The sequence below is a fragment of the Notamacropus eugenii genome, chromosome 4 (assembly GCF_028372415.1).
Source record: "Notamacropus eugenii isolate mMacEug1 chromosome 4, mMacEug1.pri_v2, whole genome shotgun sequence".
In the NCBI taxonomy this organism is placed as follows: Eukaryota; Metazoa; Chordata; class Mammalia; order Diprotodontia; family Macropodidae; genus Notamacropus; species Notamacropus eugenii.
The window spans coordinates 234366318-234386778 of NC_092875.1; the positions used below are offsets into that span (position 1 = coordinate 234366318).

The 20461-nt window shown below is 40.2% G+C and overlaps 1 protein-coding gene across 1 annotated transcript in view; it reads right to left on the minus strand.

Moving 5' to 3' along the window:
• MTCL1 (microtubule crosslinking factor 1) overlaps nucleotides 1-20461 on the minus strand; it is a 179451-nt gene that overhangs the window by 8023 nt on the left and 150967 nt on the right. The window contains 3 exon segments of the mRNA XM_072604251.1: nucleotides 5342-6902; nucleotides 10071-10102; nucleotides 16452-16751. Of these exon segments, the coding sequence (XP_072460352.1) occupies nucleotides 5342-6902; nucleotides 10071-10102; nucleotides 16452-16751 (1893 nt within the window).

A 20461-nucleotide genomic window follows, 5' to 3' on the forward strand; every position in this document is an offset into this window, starting at 1 on the left:
CTCTGACAACTCCTACTTGTGTGACTTGGCTACTCCCTCTGAGATTTTGTAACATGAGGATGACCTACCTTGCAGGCTTGTTGGGAGGAAAGCACTTTGTAAACCTTAAAACATTGTAGGATTAAGTCTTTCCTTTATCTTTGAGAATGGTTGCACTAAAACTTTGGAGTATGAAGAGGGTTGTGGTAGAGAATTTAGATATTGTAGTAGTCTGGAGCATAATTTAGGTTGGGAAATACTTTTGAAGGAGATTCTTGTTGACAAGTATGACTGTTTGGACAAATGAAAAGACTGGATGGAGGAAGGGAACTCTGAGAGGAAGTTCTTGAAGGCATCTGAACACAAGGGGATTAAGACACATACTAGAATTATAACTATTGAAATTACATTATGTATAAAAATATACAAAGTGTTAGTCAATTTATTAAGTGCCTACCATGTGCCAGGCATGGCTACTCATGAAGTCTGGAGAAATGCCAAATAAAGAAAGTCAGTAAGTCTTGATAGTAGACTAGATATATTGTGGGAGGCAGAAAAGTGTGGCTCCCAAAATTCCAAATAATAATCTTTTCTAAAAGAAAGAAATTTTAGAGATTGAAACAATTAGTAGAATATAGGGTATGAACTAAACACTTCAAAATTTCAGATGTGAAATAACCTAAAAGAACTTATGATGAAGGGATATCAGATGTTTCATTTGAGGGAGCAAAAAACTAGGATACAGAATAGAATTTCAACGATCTTCTGGGAAAAGCTGCTTTATGAGTATATCTGTGTATATGTATATGCATGCAAATAGGGTTAAATATGGTACATTGACTGAAATTTGGGGGAAATTGAAAGGCAGCAGTAAATGGGAAGAAGAGGAGAATTAAAAAACAAATCTTTTATCAAAGTTCTTTTCAACTATTTACGAGTTTCAGAATTACAAATTGAAAATGAAGATACATAAAGTATATTTTGAACTTCACAATGTGTACTTCTGGGATGCATGATTTCATCACTGTGACCTTTCACTAATGCTGTTTACTTCTGTTTAACACAGTGTATATCTTGTACATACATAGCTATTTGCACCTTGTTCATTCCATGAGGTAACACTTGAGGATTTTGTTGTTGTGCACAGTTGAGTATGACTCTTTGTGAGCTGGTATTGGGTTTTTTGACAGAAGTACTGGAGTGGTTTGGCATTTTCTTATCCAGTGGATTAAGGCAAACAGAGGTTAAGTGACAGAGGTTAAGTGCCTCCTTGCTGTCATAACTAGTAAGAGTCTGAGGCTAGATCCTTCTGACTCCAGGTCTAGCATTCTACCCACTGAGCTGCCTAAATGCCTCTTGAGGATAGGTGTTTCCATTTTTCTTTCTATCCTCAGCACAATGCTTGGCACATAGTTAGCAAATAAATATTTGTTGATTGACTAATTGCCTTTCTATGCTTTTTTTTGGGGGGGGGGAGGGAGTATTTGCTCCTGTGATTTCATTGATATAAGGAACTTTCAACAAAGATAACTCCTTTTACCAACCAAGATCAACAACTGTTCTGTAGCTTAAGAATGTCACACTGTTAGTATGTGTCAGAAGCAGCACCTGAAGTTAGGTCTTCCTGACTCGGGGAATGTTTCTCCACTCCTTCATGTTTTCATAAGAGATTTTTGTGAGCTGATATGGCACCCCAAATTCACTGTCAAGTAATTGATGTTCTACTGTGGAGTCCCTCTAAATGTAACTGGATTATTCCTTCTATGAGAGATACACAATCTGTTGCCCATAGCAAAAGTCTTTTCAATGTGGTGGTCTCTGCTATTCCTCATTCTTTACTGTCAGAGCTTCTGAGGGCTAAAGTAGCCACTTTGCCATGATGATGAATGAGGAAGACCTCCGTTTAGGAAAAGCACACTCACTTACTTGTAAAACTGATGGGATTGGCTATGCCAACAGAGGCAAAAAGTTGGTGCTTCATGATCCCATGTCTGGTAGCACAGGAATACTTGAAGGCTTCAAGGAGATTCATTAGTATTTATTTAAGATCTTTCATATTGCCAGAGGAAGGAAGAAATAGATAACAACCAGTTCATAAACTGTCTAATTACTGATCTAGATGGCACTGAAAATTCCATTGTTAACAGTAACAAAGAAGAAATGTAGAAGTGTGAGGGGAAATAAAGAAAATTACTGAAATTGCAACATGCTTATTATATTTCCAAATCAGAACACTGAATATACTATTTGGACACTGTAAAACTATCATTGATGACTTGAATGAGTGGGAGTGGAAGAATGTGGCAACAGAATATACAAGGTATATCAAGTAAAGTTTTATGGGGCAATGTGGCATTGTGGTTAGAGAGCTAGCCTTGGAATCACAAAATCCTGGATTCAAGACCTGCCTCTGACATGTGCTAACCGTGTGATCCTGGGCAAATCTCCTAACCTCTCAGTGCCCCAGTCAAGCTTCTAAAGCTTGAAGCTGCAGGATATTAAGCTATAGAAAGTTCCCTAGAGCAATGAAACCATAGATTCAAACCACATAACTTGAGAAACATCATAAATACAGGGGGAAACTATTCATAACAGACATTAGACAAACAGGTAGAAACTAGAAAAGAGAAATGTCACAAAGATATACAAAGGAGGAGAGCAGTATTAGTTCAGAGGGGTGAGACTTTCTAGAGCTGTGAGCTGGTGAAAACATAATGGAAGTTCCTTGGCCAACCACTCTGGGATCTCACCTTCAAAACCTATTACTGAGAATAAAGTAAAGTGAAGAGACCCAGAAAAGGAATGGGTGGATGATGGGAGATACCTGTCATTTGTAAAAGGTAAATAGAATGAAGAGAGGGAATACTGGTGGAAATAATGGGGGAATTTAATAGGAGAGGAAGGGATTAGTTGAATAGAAAATTAAGAGGGCTTTGTTTTGTTTTCTTTTTTACAACTAGAATGAGCAAACAGTAAGAGATATTTTTTGAGGACTAACCAGGAAGTCAAAATGTGGCTCTGGCTTTCCAGCTAGCTACATTTTTTTCATCTATAATTCTTAGAATTTTTTTCCAATTTGTTTGCTTACCAATGCAAATGGCAAACTAGCATTAGAGGCCTAAATAGGGGGCAGGTGATCAAGAATGTAGATGAACCATCTATGATGATAGCAGGTCAGAAGTAGTTCATGGACTCAGAAAACTGTTGGTTCAAATCTGGATCTTATGTACTTGAGAATGGTGACTAGGAGTTCATAGATTTCTGTGAAGTGAAGTTAAATACCACCAGGAAGCACTTTGCACTAACTTCCATTTTTTTATATAAGCAAAGCTCATCTTTAAAGGAGATTACCCACCACCCACCAAATTCATTGCTTAGTTAGTTGTTTAGAATTCAAGATGTATTTTCCCATAAAACAGTGCAGATAAACTCACAATTAGGTTATTCAGCTTAACAACCCAGGATCTAGCCCAAAGCTATATTTGGGCACACTTTCTAGATTTTCCTAGAAACCTAACCATTACTTATAACAATGCTTCAATGGGAAAAATTAGCTACAGCACTTGGCAAGAAGGGAGCCTGGTGGTCCCAGGAAAATATTTCCTCCTCTGCCTATGATATCTTGAGTAGCCACCCGACCTAGAACAAGAAGGAAGAAGGATGGCCTAGTTGTTACTATGTGTGGGATGTTTCAAAGTCCAGTGGTTCAGCTGTCAGAGCATAACTGCCCTAGGATGCCAAGTATACAAAACATTAATTTACTTATTCATTCTACATTTATTAAGTACCGACTGTGTGATGAAAGGACATAGTCCCTGCTCTCAAGGAGCTCACATTCTGATAGTGGAATAATAACAGGTACACAATTCTGATACAAGTTAGAATGAGGCACGTGCATAGGAGAAACCAAACACACAGAGACACGAGAAATGGGCAAAAAAAAATAAAAGATCACTACCAGCCAGGGGATCAGGTAAGGCTTCATGAAGTACATGACAACTGAATGGGACCTTGAAGAAAGGGAAGGATTTTAAAAGGTAGAGATGTGGAAGAAGTTCATTTAATTAGTTGTAAAGGGTCAAGATACTCCTAAGCCAGTATACCTTTTAATTCACTTATTATAAAACAACTCATTCTCTGGAAAAAAAACAAACTATAAGGTAGGTTTTATTTTTATTTTCTGACACCGATCCTTCAATAAGGTTCTGTTTTATTCCTCTAGATACAGAAATGAGGACAGTGAATTTCTTTTCAAAGCTGGCAGGTAAATATACACCCCAAGCCTAGAATGGTTTTGTGCACTGTTGGCATATATGAAAGGAGACAAGACTCCTGATTGGCAGACAGAATGCTGAACCTTACCTGCATAAGGGTCTTATTGAATTGGTTCCATGCACTCTTGGGAGAAATACATGGGTAGGGGATACTCCAAGGACGCAGGGAAGAGAGAAAAAGACTTTGAAATGGTGGCCATAGGTGGGAATCCAGTCCTTTTATTTTCCTGAATTTTCTTGAAATTCTAGATTCTGCTGAGAATAGACCTCCTCTGGGTGAGATAGCTCTACCTCTCTTAGTTTGAGCTGAGATCTTATCTCACGCCTCAGTGGAAGAACTCATTTATTGTTGTGTGCTTTTTGGTATATTCTGACGTGTTCATCTTCTCTGATTTGCTTGGATAAATGGGTTTCCTCAATCTCCATTCTCTATAATGGCATTTTGTATTACTAGTAAGAGAATCAGAGGCCCAGAGAGGTTAATTAACATGTCCAAGGTCACATAGCTAGTATGGGGATAAGATTAGAATCTAAGCCTTTTTATCCTGGTTCCTTCAGAAAGAAGAAGAAAGTTTTTGATATTTTAGCATACACACTAACAGCAACTTCACAACTTAACCAAAAGAAGTCAGTTCCAGACTCTGAATGATTTTATCATCTTTAAGATCTGTGGTGCAAAGATACATACACTTACCGCCAGAAAAAAATAAAGAATCCTAGTTTACCATAATGATGCACACAGTGATATATAATGACTCTAAATGAAAGTCCTTAGTGAAATAAGCAGGTGTATTTGCATATGACTGATAGGGCAGCTTGGGCCAATCCATATTTTCACTGGCTCCCAGAAGGAACTGATATGACAACTTCTCTTGAAATAGCTCCCAGTTTCCCTTTCTCGCAATTCCCTCTTCCCTAAGCCAGACACCTCCCCATCCCACAACTCTAAGCAATTCCCCTTAACTTTTTAAAGTCAAATGACTTTGTGTAGTCCTGAACTCAAGCTATATCAACCCTTTAGCAGAAAAAAAGCCAAGGGGTAGGAGCTTAGGATACAGTGAACCAAGGGAGGGAAAGGTGCTCATTACCTCAATGGACCCTGGTTCAGCTTTGATCATTTCTCCCATGTTGCTGTCATTATTAAGACTTGGGGAGCTATAGGCAGCCTGTCTCCTTTCTTCCTTTAAGGCATGCTCCCAGAGTTTCTTGTTCAGGATCCTGGCAGTATTTTCAGTCAGTGTATGGCCGGGAGGAGCAGATAAGTCCTGTCTCACAGGTGGACCTTCCCCACCTTCTTCTCTGGATGTTTCAGTGCCAGCCCCACTGGGGCTAGGTGACCTTCCCCTGGAACTTGTACCTGTTTCCTGACCTGGGCCCAGATCTGGGCGTGGTTCAGCTGAGCGAGATCGGCTGCCAGCTCGGATTCCCTTCTGGAGGGGATCATGGACCACAGGAGTGTGATCAATAATGTTGAATAGGCTGGAGAGACCATCATTGATGGTGGTATGCACCGGGCTCTCCCTTGTGGTGGTTGAGCGGGCCCAGGCAGATTCACTATTACCCTTTTGGGGTGTCCCTGGCAGGGTCCTATTATTTGGCTGTTCAGCTTTGGGGAGACTCTTCCTCTGTAGCTTAGGTGAACCATACTTGGGGGAACAGCATGTGCGTTCGAATTTGGCCTGCACCTTCTCAATGGCAGGGGCTACCTGCCGGCTCCGGAGGTTCCTGGAGGGGGACGACACGGGAGTGGTACCACCCCCTGCCTTTGGTGTGAGACACTTGTGGGGACTGCTGGTGATACTTCCACCACGCAAGGTTTCAGTCTGTAGGCCAACGTTCATGGTCTGGGTGGTCTGTGTCCCTTTTGTCTTGCACCCGTTGGTCTGACAGGCCATATCCTTGAACTGGGGCTTCGTGGGGCTGGAGTGGATAGCATTCCTGACAGAGAAGGCAACCTCTTTCATATCGTCACTCATGTTCTTGGACATCTCAAGGCTATGCAGGGAGGGGGAAGAAAATCCCATGGCAGTGCAAACAGGGCCTTCCATGGAGTGGAATCCACCCTCCAAGTTGTCTCTGTGGTGCCCTGGGTGTTCACAGGGCCACCTGCCAAATGCATGCTCATGGGAGTTGCCTTTTGCCTCCCCCTTGTTCCCTTTGGCTTTGTTCACAGAGTGCAATAAGTCGGGGTCTGCCTGGCTCTTCTCCTCGCTGCCTGCCATCACTGAACTATCAAACCTTCGGACTGCTGGTGGGCTATGAAACACACGCACCCCCATTTTGTCAGTAATGACGTGGCTCTTCAAAGGCTGCTTCTGGCAGTGCTCTGGGCTGGTCGTGGTGTTGGTGGTCATGGTGACACTTGTGGTGAGGTACCACGATGATCCGGGGACATCGTTCCCTGACCTCCCCCCCTCGGTCCTTTCCGCCCAGGAATCTGGTGGCTTCTCGGCCAACCCATTCCTGTGGCTCTGGGGTGGAGTATAGTCCCAGTTCTTATTAAATTCCTCAATATACTTCAGGTCATCAGGGGACAAGGGAGGAGTGATGTCCTCCTTGTGGTTGGCAGAAGGCATGGCCTTTTCTGGCAGGAAGGGAGAAATGTCCATCAGGCGCTGGAACTCAGACATGGAGGACACTGAAACTGCCCTGAGAAAAGCAGAAAAGAAGAGATCATAAACCCGCCATATATCCTGCTAGATACAGTTCTGGCGCGGTGAAAGGAAACCGGACCCTTGTCATTCTTTTTGCTCCCCCTTTGGAGATGGAAGTTCCCTTTCCTAAAGAGCATTCTTAATGCTTGTGGCATACTTCCTTGTTTCATGGTGGTTTTCAGGCATCAGCTGATCCCACAGGGTGTTTTCATGGACCCTGGTATAATTCTAGAAATGTTCAGGTGATTTGCGTTAGACAGAACTTAACACAACCGACTCTCCCCTGTGACAAAAAGCAAGATTGCATGGAATATTTTGATTCGTAAATAATATCCCTGAATCTCAGTTCAGTCGACCGTTTCAACTTCCCCACCAAGCCCTGTACTTCTCTTATCTATTGGCTCCTAGCCGTTCTCTGGTGGAGGTCTCAACAAGCCGTGAAAGTCCCCCAAACTAGACAGCAAAAAGAAAAATGACAAGTAGAGGCTACTCCACCTGCTAAATAACTGACAGATATTTCTCCTACAAAAATCTATGTGTTCCTGCCCACATTGACTCATGGCCCAAAGGCCATTTCTCGTTCTTCTGGCCATACCCACTATGTACTATGGCTGCCCAATTAACTAAATGAAAAGAACATGTTGGTGGCAAAGAGACAGAGCATTCTGCCTTTCTTTGCCCTCCCCTCCCCCAACATAGATTATTCTGAAAGCACACATAGACATACAAAAGATGTGGAAAGAAAGTCAGAGCCTGCCCAAGCCCACTCAATTTCTCTTAGGCTTCTTCTGCCAGATATCTTTAAGGTTTCATGATAGGTGATACCTTAGTGCCTCCCCTAGGGTAAATTGCCTGTCATTGTATGGAACAGAAGTGGACAATTAATAGCTATGATGCCAGCCACTCCAGTGACTCTGTGAGAGCTCCAGCAACCCCTGGGCTTTCTCCCATACATCCACCTTCAGGGTAGTCCATGATGCTTGGAGTACAGAGTCACATCTTGTGTATTTATGGAAAAGGATGATTGGCTTTGAAGTCTGTCTTAGTCCCAGAGGAATTTCTTTATCTCTAAAATGAATGGGCTGTACTGAATGATCTTAAGTGCCTTCCAGTTCTTATTTTCTATGAGTCTGATTTTTCCTGGATTCCATGGCTTCAGGAGCATCCTTTAACAGCTAGCCAGAGACTTAAATACCTCTGGGTAAATCTCTGATGTGGGAGTCATCTTCCCAGGGGGAATGGAAACCCAGAGAGATCAATTCTTCCTCAATGGGAATGATTGACCATCACCGATTTGGACTACTAATCTTGCTATTATTTTATATAATTGTGGTCCATAACTGTAAAACTTTTCCTGTAAGATTCAGTACATGAGGGAAGACAGCTAACCCAGGTCATACTAAGGCAATTTCTCCTCCAATTTTTTTTTCTCTGAAGAAAAGTGAAATAGGATGAAATAAGCCTCCCTCCTAGGTACTATTTTACCATTCCAATCAAGACATGATGGTCAGTATCTATTTTTGCATCAGTTTGAAGTAACCCATAAGTTAGCTAATAAGCACATGGAGCGATTGATGGCTACTGGTAATCAGTGCTTAAAATGAGAGAAAAAAGGAAATGGCATGACTTTATTCACAGATACAGTCCTTTTAGGCAAGCATGTCAAAAGTTATGAGGAAGGAGAGGCTGAAACCTTGTCCTCTGTTCTTGCTGGATCACCTCTAACTCCACTCCCCAAACACAAACAAGGGGTTCAGTACCACAGGAGTTACTTGAATCCTTTGCCTTTAAGGAGCTGAAAGTGTTCTTATAGTAGTTTAGTCAACTCTCATCCTTCCCATACTTCTTTGAGGTAACAAGAACAGCCTGCTAAAGCACTAACCAGTTAAGTAACTACTCTCAGAGTTGACAGTGGCACAGACTGGCATGGAATTATGATGGAGGGTGGTGGTACTGGCAATGATTAGAGCATGGATAGATATTGAGGACAGAGGGTAGGGTGAGAGCAGATAGGAGGAAGCTCTAAGGTGGCAAAAATTGTAAGCTTTTCTCCCATGAGAGAAAACAGGAAAGGTTAAAGGCAGGAATTAGCTCCAATTTAAGCATTGAGGGTTGAGACTGCAGTGAGGATGCAATGGAAGTAAACCATGAGGGAAGTGCAGATTTGAGAGAGAATGCAAGGTCAGCAGCTGATGAAAAGTAGTTTAAAGAGGTCCAGGGGCTACAATCCAATGACCTCCAAGGTCCCTTTCAACCGTATAAGTCTGTGACTCTGAGAGTAGGGGAAGAAGTGAGATAACAGTAATTGACGGAGTGAAATTTCACAGGAGAATCCAGGATGCGGGTAGCTAGAAAAGTCAACATGACCTGACAAAAGCTTTCATTAGTGTAAAAGCATCTACTTTTATAGAATGATAGAAAGGGTTGGAAGAAAGGTAGAGAGGGACTAGATAAAAAGAGAATGGGGGAGAAAAACATAGTAGGCAGAAGAGGAACAGTTCTTCAGTTACTTCATAGCCTCACAGGCTTGGAGCTGGAAGGGACCTTAGAGATGAAGTCTCACCCTCTCATTTGTCAAATGAGGAAAATGAAAGCCAAAGAGGTTGGCTCATTTGCCCAAGGTCAAAGAAGCGGTAAGATGCAAAGCCAGGATCTGAACCCAGGTCCTCTTCCTCTGATTTAAGGGAAAATAAATCCAGTGCTCATTCCAATGTACCACGGCCACTATTTCCTTTATGATTTCCAAGAGAGATGACTAGTAATTCTTAAAATAAAAACTTTTCATACAGGTTTTTAAATGGATGAAACATCTTGCAGCAGACAGTTCCTTATACTTGCTTTATATTGAGAAGGGACATACTATCATGAATTTAACTTTCAAGTAATCATTTCATAAGACTCCTATCTGTATTATGCATATCAAATTATAACACAATCTAGGTAAATGTCAAACCAAGGGCCAATCCTTGCTGTAACCATGTTTGATATTTGAGTTATTCGTGATCAATGACATCATATTAATGAAACAATAAAACCTGATCACATTTGTTTTTTTCATAATCATGAAAAGAGATCTAGGCTACTACAAAAGGGGTGAATTAATCAGTCACTAAGAAATTCAGCTCAGGCCTACTTTAGCTCATGTAATTTTCATTCACCTTACCTTTGAAGATTTCCTTTGCAGTTATCTTCTTCCTGTAAGAAAAACAAAACAAAACAATACAAAACAGATAAATCCGATTTTGGTTGCTTCATTCTGTGGCTTCTATCCTGAGAAAATACCTGATAAGAACACTTTAAACAAAGCAGAGAGAAAAGAGGCGGTGGTGGGGAGCTATAGGCATGGAATGTTGAATGCTTTTTCAAGTAAGGCCCCTTGTATCATTACCTTTAGTTAGTTTGCAATAGTATTTGTTAGTTGTTTTATTTTATTATAAGAGAGTTCTCATAGGGTGAGGATATTTAAAAATGTATTGAAAAATAAAACATGTCAACAAATTTTTTTAAATGAAAATACACCTTATAGAGGTACGTTGCAGGCAATGGGGGAAAGGGATATAAATTAGAAGGAAGGTGCTGGCCAGAGAAATGCAGAGAAACACTGTGATATAGATACCATAGACTCTAAAAAGGGTACTGGTATAGCAAGGATGGAGATGGTAATAGGATAAGGAGATACGGAAGCTGGCACAGGGAAGGTTAGTTCTTCCATGCTTCTTTGAAGGGCCCGAATAATAATAATACCACATATTATCATGGCATTTTATAGTTTTAAAAGAGGAAGCTGGACAGTGCAGGGAATTGAGTGTTGTGACTGGAGCTAGGAAGACCTGGGTTTAAATCCAGTTTCAGACACTTACTAGCTGCATGACCTTGGGCAAGTCACTTTAACCTAGGTCAGCCTTAGTTTCCTCAGCTGTAAAATGGATATCATAACAGCACCCATATCCCAAGGTTTTTGTGAGGATATAGGAGATGATATTTGTAAAGATCTGTACAAATGCTAGCTATTATCTTTGCGCCTCACTTTCCTTTCCTGTAAAATATGGATAGTAAAACCTAAAGTACTTATACAAGATTGTTGTGAGGTTAAAATGAGATGATGCAGTTTCAGCATTTTGTAAAGCACCATAGAAATATCATCAATTATTATTATTAGCCACGCCCTATATACTTTGGTTTTAACTGAAATTTCTTCTCAAGGCTATCTTTAGAATCCCAAACTTCGTTCCAAGTATCACCTCCTAGACAAGACTTCTTATTTCCTCCAATTGTCGCTATCCTCTTCTCTGTGTTACCTTTTATTTACTTGGTTTACATTTTGTATTTACTTATACGTCTACCTGTTGGTTTCCTCCATTACAATGTAAGCTCCCTGGGGGACACTGGGAGCTGTCTTTATTTTATTTTATTTTTTTTTGTATATCTAGTGTTCAACATAGCACCTGGTACAAAGCAGGTATTGGATAAATGCTTGTTGATTGAGTTAATTCCTTAATTCATTTTCCCACTGGGAGAGTTGCCATTAGCTCAAAAGTACAAGGAAGCACAGGCCCCTGACTTTCAAAGCAGAGGTAGTATTAAAACACAAATCTCCTTAATTCCTATCTGGATCTCTTTTCATTAAATTACATTATGATCTCAATTTGTAATCTCATAGAAGTAGACATTTGCTCCAGTGATGAAGATGAACAACCTATATACACCTTCTCTCCTTGTGGGGCCTTGTCCAAGCCCTCCACAAGATAGGGGGTAATGGTGCACCCTTTACATTGAGGATCTTTCCCTAGATCTCTGAGCTGTATGGCTTTCTGTCCATAGACCTTAGATCTCCTACACTACTGATCAGGCATTCAGTTATTCCTCCAACACACCATTTCCCTACATTCCTACAAAGGCACTCTTTGACATTTGCTCGATGGGTTCCATTAAATGTGTGGGAGGCTGCCTGACAGATGAGGCAGCTGTTACAATGGTTCCTTAGTAACAATTCCTTAAATCCATCCTTTAAACTCAATGTCTCAACTACTTGAGTGAAAGGTATAACTAGGAGAACTCAAGTAATGCAGTGTCAAGAATATTTCAGGATACAGTGGGACTCAATCTGTTTGGCCGAAGTATTATAACTCCTAAATTCAGAAAGCTTCCCTTTTCCTCATCTTCCCATGAAACATCTATGACACCCAAGGCACACTGGCACCATTCAGTCCCAAGAGAATAGATATAGGATTTAATTCAAACATGCACTTTAGTTTTCCGGTGTTGAATTCTTTTTACTTACATAAAACAACAATTTTTAAAATGTGTTATTATCTAGTGACATTTTCTCATTTTCTGTATGAAGACTTTTTAAAAGCATTTTACCCCTTTCAATTAATAGATTTCTAGAATCAGAATGTTTCCCTGTGATTTAAAGAGTATGGATTTCCTGGTTTTTTTTCCTGACTCTTCTGAAAGTTCTTGAGCATATTCATATTTGGAAACAACTCAATTTGATTCAACATTTATTAAGTATCTACTATATATGTCCTTACCCTGCCCCAATTTATTGGGGTGAGGATACAAGTATATATATAAGTAGAGCTGAAGGAAAATTGAGGAGGGAAAGAACATTACCTTTAAGGAGGACCATAGATGACTTAACCTACTAGGAGGATTGTATAACTCATGAGGAGGACCATATATGGCTTAATGTAGATAGAAGCACTTGAGACTGAGACAGGGAAAAGCAAGCATTCTGAGATTTGGAGATGAAAATGGGAATGTACTGAAGGCATAAGGTGGACGGTTGACAAAGACCCAAGATGGGTGATAGAGTTCAGGGAACAATTTAGTTAGTAGTCTGGTTGACTGAATCACAGAGTATACAAGATGGTAATATGAAATAAGGCACTATGAAATATGAGAAGGAAGGTGTGATCCTGATTTTGAGTGTGGTAAATGTTGTAGGCAATGGGAAACCATTAAAGGGTTTTAAGGAAGGGACTGACAAGGTTAGACTTGTATAATTAGGAAGTTTTTTTGGCAGCTATGTGAAGGGAAAGTGGATTGGTGAGGGGGACACTGGAGAGGGAAACCAATGAAGAAGATATTTAGTAGCCCAAGTGAGAGGTGTTGAAGGTCAGAACTATTGTGGAGGTAGGAAGAGAAAGGGATGGACATGACATATGGAACAACTGGTTGGATGGGGGAAGGAGATGGAGAAAAAAAGAGTCAAGAGATTAACTCTGACTGGTGATTCTTGGTGGCTAGGGAAGGCTTTAGGAATAATCCTAATTCTAAATGACAGGTCTAGCTACTTGTAAATCTGACAGTCAAAACAAGATCTCATTACCACCCCCACTTTTCTTCTTATTTTCAATCTCTCCTTATTCCTTCCCACACTACCCATGAACAAGTCCATTTTTCTTTTGTTGTTACTTGATCCTACTCTCCCCACTAGATATCATTCTAAATCTCTCCACCCCTTCTTGGACAAACTCTTTGAGAGAGTGATCTAGACTTGGTTCCTCCATTCCTATACTCTTTCTTAAAGTACCTGCAATCTGACTTTGACCATTCAATTGAAATTGCCCTCTCCAAAGGAAGGAAGGAAGGAAGGAAGAAAGGAAGGAAGGAAGGGAGGAAGAAAACAACATTTATTGTTTACTGTATGCCAGGCTCTGTGCTAAGCACTGGGAATACCATTATAAGCAGAAGAAAATGAGACTCTGCCCTCAAAGAGCTTATACTCAAATGTAAGAGGACAACACACAAAAGAAAACATAAAAGGGAGGGGGGCATCTCAAACTCATTCTGTCCAAAAAAGAACTTTGAGTCTCTTCCCCCAAACCTTCCCTTCTTTTGAAGGATGCTCTTACTGTACAGGGCACCACTAACCTCCCAGGTACTCACGCTCACAACCTCGGTGACATCTAAGACTTCTTATCTTACTCTCCCCAGATATCTAATCTGTTCCCAAATCTCATCATCTCTTCCTTCACACCATCTCTAGTTGCATCTCCTTTCCATTAGCTCAGCTACTAATCCAGTTCAGGTCCTTATTATCTCTCACCTGGAGTTCTAAGGGTTCTGTTTGTCTCAGTTGATCCCTGCTCCAATCCATCCTCCTCCCAGGGGCCAAAATGGATTTCCTAAAGTTTGGGTCTGACTAGATTTCTCTTCACCGCTCCCCTACCCCAATTCAATAAACTTTAGTGACTCTCTATTACCTCCAAAATCAAATATGAGCTCTTCTTTTTGATATTTAAGGCACTTTCATAACCTGCCCTTGCCCACCTTTCAAGTTTTCTTACACTTTCTTCTCCTCCACAAACTCTATGACTCAGGTGCCTTAGTTTACTTACAGTTCCTCAAACATAACACTCCATTTCTACTCTCTCGGCCTTTTCTCTGGCTGACCCTAATGCCTAGAAGCTCTGGCTCCTCACCCCTGCCTCTCAGTATTCCTGGTGTCCTTTAAGATCTAGCTCAGATTCTACCTTCTGCAGGAGGTCTTTCCTGGTTACTGAAGTAGTTAGTGTCTTCCAATCTGAGGTTACTTTCCAATGAATCTGTATATATCTTATTTTTATACATAGTTATTTTGCAGGTTGTATCCTCCATCAGAATGTGAGCACTTTGAAGATAGGGACTGTTTTTGCTATCCTTGTAATTCCAGTGCGGAGCACAGTGCCTTGAACACAGTAGATATTTAATAGATGCTTGGTAATTGATTGACTGAAGTCCAATCAGTCAGTTCATGGAGAACAACTGGGTGACAAGGCCTAGGCTGTCACCAAGTAGTGACAAATAGAAATTCACATGATGCTACACGCAAAAATTTAAAGGGAAGAATGGTGAATGAAAGGATCCCATAGATGCACGGAATCCCACCCTTAGTCCACAGGAGGATGTTTTAGGTTTCACTCAGCATTAGGAATTATGTTTGAATTGGAATAGATCCAATCTGGCCTAAAAGATTCTTGGCATCTTGGACTTCCTTGGGAGTCAACGATGAAACTGATGATATCTAAGGGCCCCCCCTAGGGGAGGCAAAGCACTTTATAAACCTTAAACTTCTACGGAAATGGGAGCAAGGAGTAATAGTTGCCATTGTCTTCGGGGTCTTATCCTAAAAAAAAGAAAAAAAAGCCACCCAGGGTTGTCCTGTAGTTTTTGGTATGAGGGCTCTTTTACCAGTGTGTTTTTCTTCAGTGAGGATAATCCTGAGTTGAATCAGGAGAACTTAGAGGATCTGCCTCACATTTAATCCCATAGAAGTAGAGAACTGAGATATTCCTCATTCCTAACACAATCCAATTTCCATCCACATTCCCAAGAATGGATAGGTACTGAGGAAAATTATGAGTCTTCAGGAACTTGTAGGGAACTGAGTACTCTCAATCTCACACATTTGCATTTGATTCCTGATGTGCTAATATGGGGGTGGTAGAAGCATTTACTTTTGGTTCTTAGCCCTTCTAACTTGTATCTTTCAATATTTCATATTTTCCCAAAGGATTCATACAATTCTAGAATCTCAGAGCTGGAAGGAACCTCAGCATTTAGTCCAACATGTAACTGGATAAGAATCTTTTTCATACTATATCAACAAGTGATTATGCAGCCTCCCTGCCAACACCTCCAGGGATAGAAAACCCACCATGTTCTGAGGTAGCCCATTTCACTTTGGGACAGATTTCATCATTAACAATTTCTCCTTTAGAATTTGGAATTCAAGAGGGCATTAGGGATCATGTAATTCCACTGTCTTAACTGACATATGAAAAAAATGAAACCTAAAGAGGTTAATTAGATTAATTCTATTTTCCCTATTAGATTGTGAGCTTTTTGCTTTTCTTTGTAATTCTCAGCACTCCCAAGGTCACAGAGTAATAACACCTTACATTTAAATAGCCCTTTAAAATTTGCAAAGGACTTTATATATAATCTTATTTGATTACAACTGTGTGAAATAGATGCTATTGTTATTCCCATTTTGCAGATGAGGAACCTGAGCCTAAGAGTGTAAATGTCTCGCCTAGAGTCACATAGCTAGCAATACCTGAGGAAGATTTTGAGCTCAGACTTTTGCTGACCTTGCATCCAGTATTTTATTCACTATAACACCTCCTATGGATGGACGGAACATCTTTTTCTCTAATCAGAGATCTACATTACGGTCTGCATTATTTGAATAGCTCCAATCCGGATTTTTAAATATCTAGACATCTTGTGTACATAGCAAAGATTAGAATTGGTGCTACTGACAACACTGATGAATATGGCATCTGTTCTCAGAAGAGACTTCACCTTTCATAGAAAACGCACTGGGTCTATCTGGGAGAAACTAAATAGCAGCCATGTTGTCAGGGACAACAACATGGCCAGGAGTGAGGACATGGAAATAGAAACACCTATTCTCCTGCCTCAGTAATCTTTTCCTTTCCTTTATCTTTTATCTTGACCCTCTAAGCTGTGGGAAAGGACCATGTTCCATTATTGCTTAATTATAGCTACTTCATTAGAGAACAATTAAAAATGGAGAGAATATAAGGATTACTTCATGCAGGCAAGTGATAAACTTCTCTCGTGCCGCTTTCCGAGGCGGAGGGTCATCGGGCTCATCATCCAAGGCCAATGCATCCAAGAAGATATTCTCTGTGGCAGAGCATCGGTCTGTCTGCTTCAACTTCGACAGTGTCTGGTCTCCAAACTGCATGGAGTCTGGATTGGAGTAAGACCAGTTTCCCATTGAACGAGGCATGTGATGACTCCCTTGGTTGGAAAATACACGGATGCTGACTTCTTTTGGCTCCCTAAAGAAACTGTCATTTTCAAAGAAGCTCATTCCATCCTGCAGCTTAAAATGTAAAGAAGAGAAAGTTAGTACAGATCAGATTGTCCATCAGCTGCCTTTGTAGTTAATTGTCTCTCACAACTTGGGATTTTGTCTGGACTGATTCCATAGAATGTTTGGACGTTGTAACAGTCATTCTTTCCCCTTTTCTCCTACCCATCCTATTCTCCACATCTCCCCCACTGGGTGCCAAACTTCTATTACTTTTAAAAATTCATTTGGTAAACATCTAGAGAAAAGAACTGACAGTGTCTGGATGCAGACTGAAGCATTCTGTTTTCATTTTCTTTATTTTTTTGTAGTTTTTTTCTTTTTTGTCCTGTTTCTTCTTTCACAATATGACTAATATGATATATCTTTTACATTATTGCACATATATAACCTGTATCAAATTGCTTACTGTCTTAGGGAGGAAGAAGAAAATTTGGAACTCAAAATTTTATTTAAAAGAGAATGTTAAAAATTGTCTTTATATGTAATTGGGGAAAAAAATGAAATTCTATTTAAAAGAAAAAATAGAAAAGAAATAGGGAAAAAATAAAATTCATCTGGTCCCACAATTTAATTTGGATTTCAGTATCTACAGCTACGTCTTCATTTATGAGACCTCTCTACTTCTTTCTTTCTTTTTTTTTTGCCTCTCTGTCAATAGGTTTTGAGAGCAAGAATTTCAACTGTTAACACGACTCAGGAGTTACCTTGTATTAATGCCCAAGGGACAAAGCTAAAAGATTTTTAAAAGGAAAATTAGGGTGATGGTTGACTCTTTATTATTCATGTTAAAGAAAGGAAATAGAGGTACTGTCAATCTCAAGACTATGGAAGTTTGAAAAAAATCATTTATACCAGATAAGTCTTGGAATAAGTCTATTTGTTTCCCCTAATTATGCTTAATTAAAGTAAATGCTGAGAGGCAGTGAGGCATAGTGGATAGAAAACTGCTCTTGGCCTCAAGAAAGATCTGGGTTCAAGTGTTGACACACATAACTATGTGACCCTGGGCAAGTCTCAGTGCTTATATACTGTGAAATCCTAAGTTGCAAAGAAGGTGTGCAGGCTCAGTACAAAAAGAAAGTCAGTGCTACAAATAATTTGCTTTTCCCAAGCATCTGCTGCCTGGATAGGGGAGACAGGGAAAGGGTGGGAAGTAGCTGCACTCACGTGAAAATTCTGTCCCAAATGATTGGCAAAGATAAACGATAAAGATCTGATTATCCCAGGACGGATTATTAAGTGAGGACATTGCTTGAAAAGGCAAAAGCCTAAATTTATCAGAACTCAGACATCCAAATGAGTGTAAAAGGGTCACCTACTTATTCTAATGATGCTGCCACCATTTTGGGGACTTCTCTTTTGGAACTGCCTGAGGGTCAATGAGGCACAAAAGAAGAGCCTTGGCCTCAATACCTGGAGTAAGTTATACCCTGGTTTTGGCCCAGGTGGGTCATCTACCTTTTTTACTAGATTTGGCCCTGAATGATTTTTGGATATTTCAAAACATCAAATGCACTTTCAAAGGATAAAGTCTCTCACGCTAAGTATATCTGAAAGAATGTAACACAGCTTCTAAAGGCAATACTCAAAGCAGAGTTCCCCAAGTATTTTGAATGGAAGGCTCACAGAAGTAATTTTTTGTACAAAGTTCTATAAAGATCTCTGGATGTGGAGTTAGAGGATCTGGTTCTGCCACTTACTCGTTGTATGACCCTGGGAAAATTACATAACATTTTGCCTCAGTTTCCTCAACTGTAAACTGATGGGATTGGACTTGATGACTTTGAAGGTCCTTTCCATTTTAAAATCTTATGTTCTTGTGCCTCTATGACATTGACTTCACAACTGACATTGTGAAGGGGATGTGACTGACTTGGATGTATACATTGTGGTGTGCTTGTCCAAATAGCTGTCTCCTGATTTTACAGTCACACCTCACATAGATGACCTGATTCCTCATTTGTCATCACATTTCTTTTTAGTACTCTCCCTGTTATATTAACCAATACAATGCCCTCACTTTATAGATGCAAGAGCTAAAGGCCAGAGGTATAAAGTGATTTGCCCATAGATACATATCTTGTCCAACTGTTTCAATCATGTCTGATTTTCTGTGACTCCATCTGAGCTTTTCTTGGCAAAGATGCTGGAGAGTGGTTTGCCACTTCTTTCTCCAGCTCATTTTACATGTGAGGAAATTGAAGCAAACAGTATTAAGTGACATGCCTAGGGTGACACAAGCAGTCAGTGTCTGAGGCCAGATTTGTGCTCACAAAGACGAATCTTCCACACTCCACGCCTGACGCTCTCTCCACTGTACCTCTTAGCTGTTCTAAATATACATTTAGCAAATGGCAGAGCTGGGATTTGAATTTATATTTTTTCATTCTAACCTATCACATCTTACCACACCATGCTTACTGTTGAACAGGCCCGCCTCGGATTCCTTTTGGCTTCGAGCATGTGGGCAAACGCTATTTCTACGACTTCCGTCTATCGCTTATTGCCTTAGCCCCTGCAGACAGGCTTAAGCACAGGAAATATGCCAGTGTCAAAAAACAAGGAACTGTAAAAATAGGTGGGATACTTGCTCCTAATGAAGCTTTGTTTCATTTAAAAAACTTTATAATGTCTGCTGACATTTTAATTTTGTAATTTTTGTTATTATTGCCCTTCTCTATAAATATTCATGCATGAACAAACATTAGACCCAAGGATATTTTTACTTAACTAATTTTAATGAGTCCTTTATTGCCTGGCATATTTGAAAATTCTATTGGGTTGACTGCTTTTTTTTTTTAAATAAGCAAAATGTTTGACAGATTAAAGTGACATTTAGACCCAACCCAAAGGCAAGGAGGAATAATGGTTTTCAGTCATCAAGTATTGAGATTCTGCCAGGGAATGCTATAAATTTCCTTGGGAGCATATCAACATTTTCAAAAGCATTTTTCAAAAACTTAATTATGTGTCCTAGCATGAACCTCTCCATTTACTTCTGCTTGCATGTGAGGACTGTCCATGTTATGCATCATCAGACAGACTTTGCTGGGGAGGGTGGGGTGGTGACTGTTGAGATGAAAGTACTTTGAAAAACCCTATGGTATTATTTTTTGTTCCAGATTTCAGACAGACAAAGGCAGCCAGGTCTCTATCCATTGGTAGAGTATTGGCCTAATTGTCAAGAAGATCTAGATTCCTGTCTCTGACATAAATTGGCCATCTGACCATGGCAAGTCACTTTAACTCAGTGCCTCAGACAAGTCTCACCAAGGTTGTAATAAACTGGAGAATAGATGCCAATATGTGAAGGGAGAGAGAGTTTCCGATTACAGTGAAATTGTACAAAGTTCTATTTAAATGTGATTTACTGTTTTTTGTTTATTTAATTGTTACTAATATTAAAAGCGAAGGTCAGAAGTATTGCTGCCCTTCTTCTCTCTCACCTCCCAATGTTTCCTAGTGCTATTCACTAGCTGTGTGACTGGATAGTCGCTTCAACCTTTGTGTGCCTTGATTTCCTCATCTGCAAAATGAGGTGTTTGGATGAACTGGTAGGTAAGGTACCTTTTGGCCATAACAATCTAAGAGCTGTCTCAGCCTAATTGTAAATACACAGGCTGTAGGACTAGGCTACTGATCTAGCTTTTAGTTCTCTAGCCTTATCCTCCCTTTTTCTTCTTTCCCTTCCCTTTCAGTAATGTTCCCATGCTTTCCAT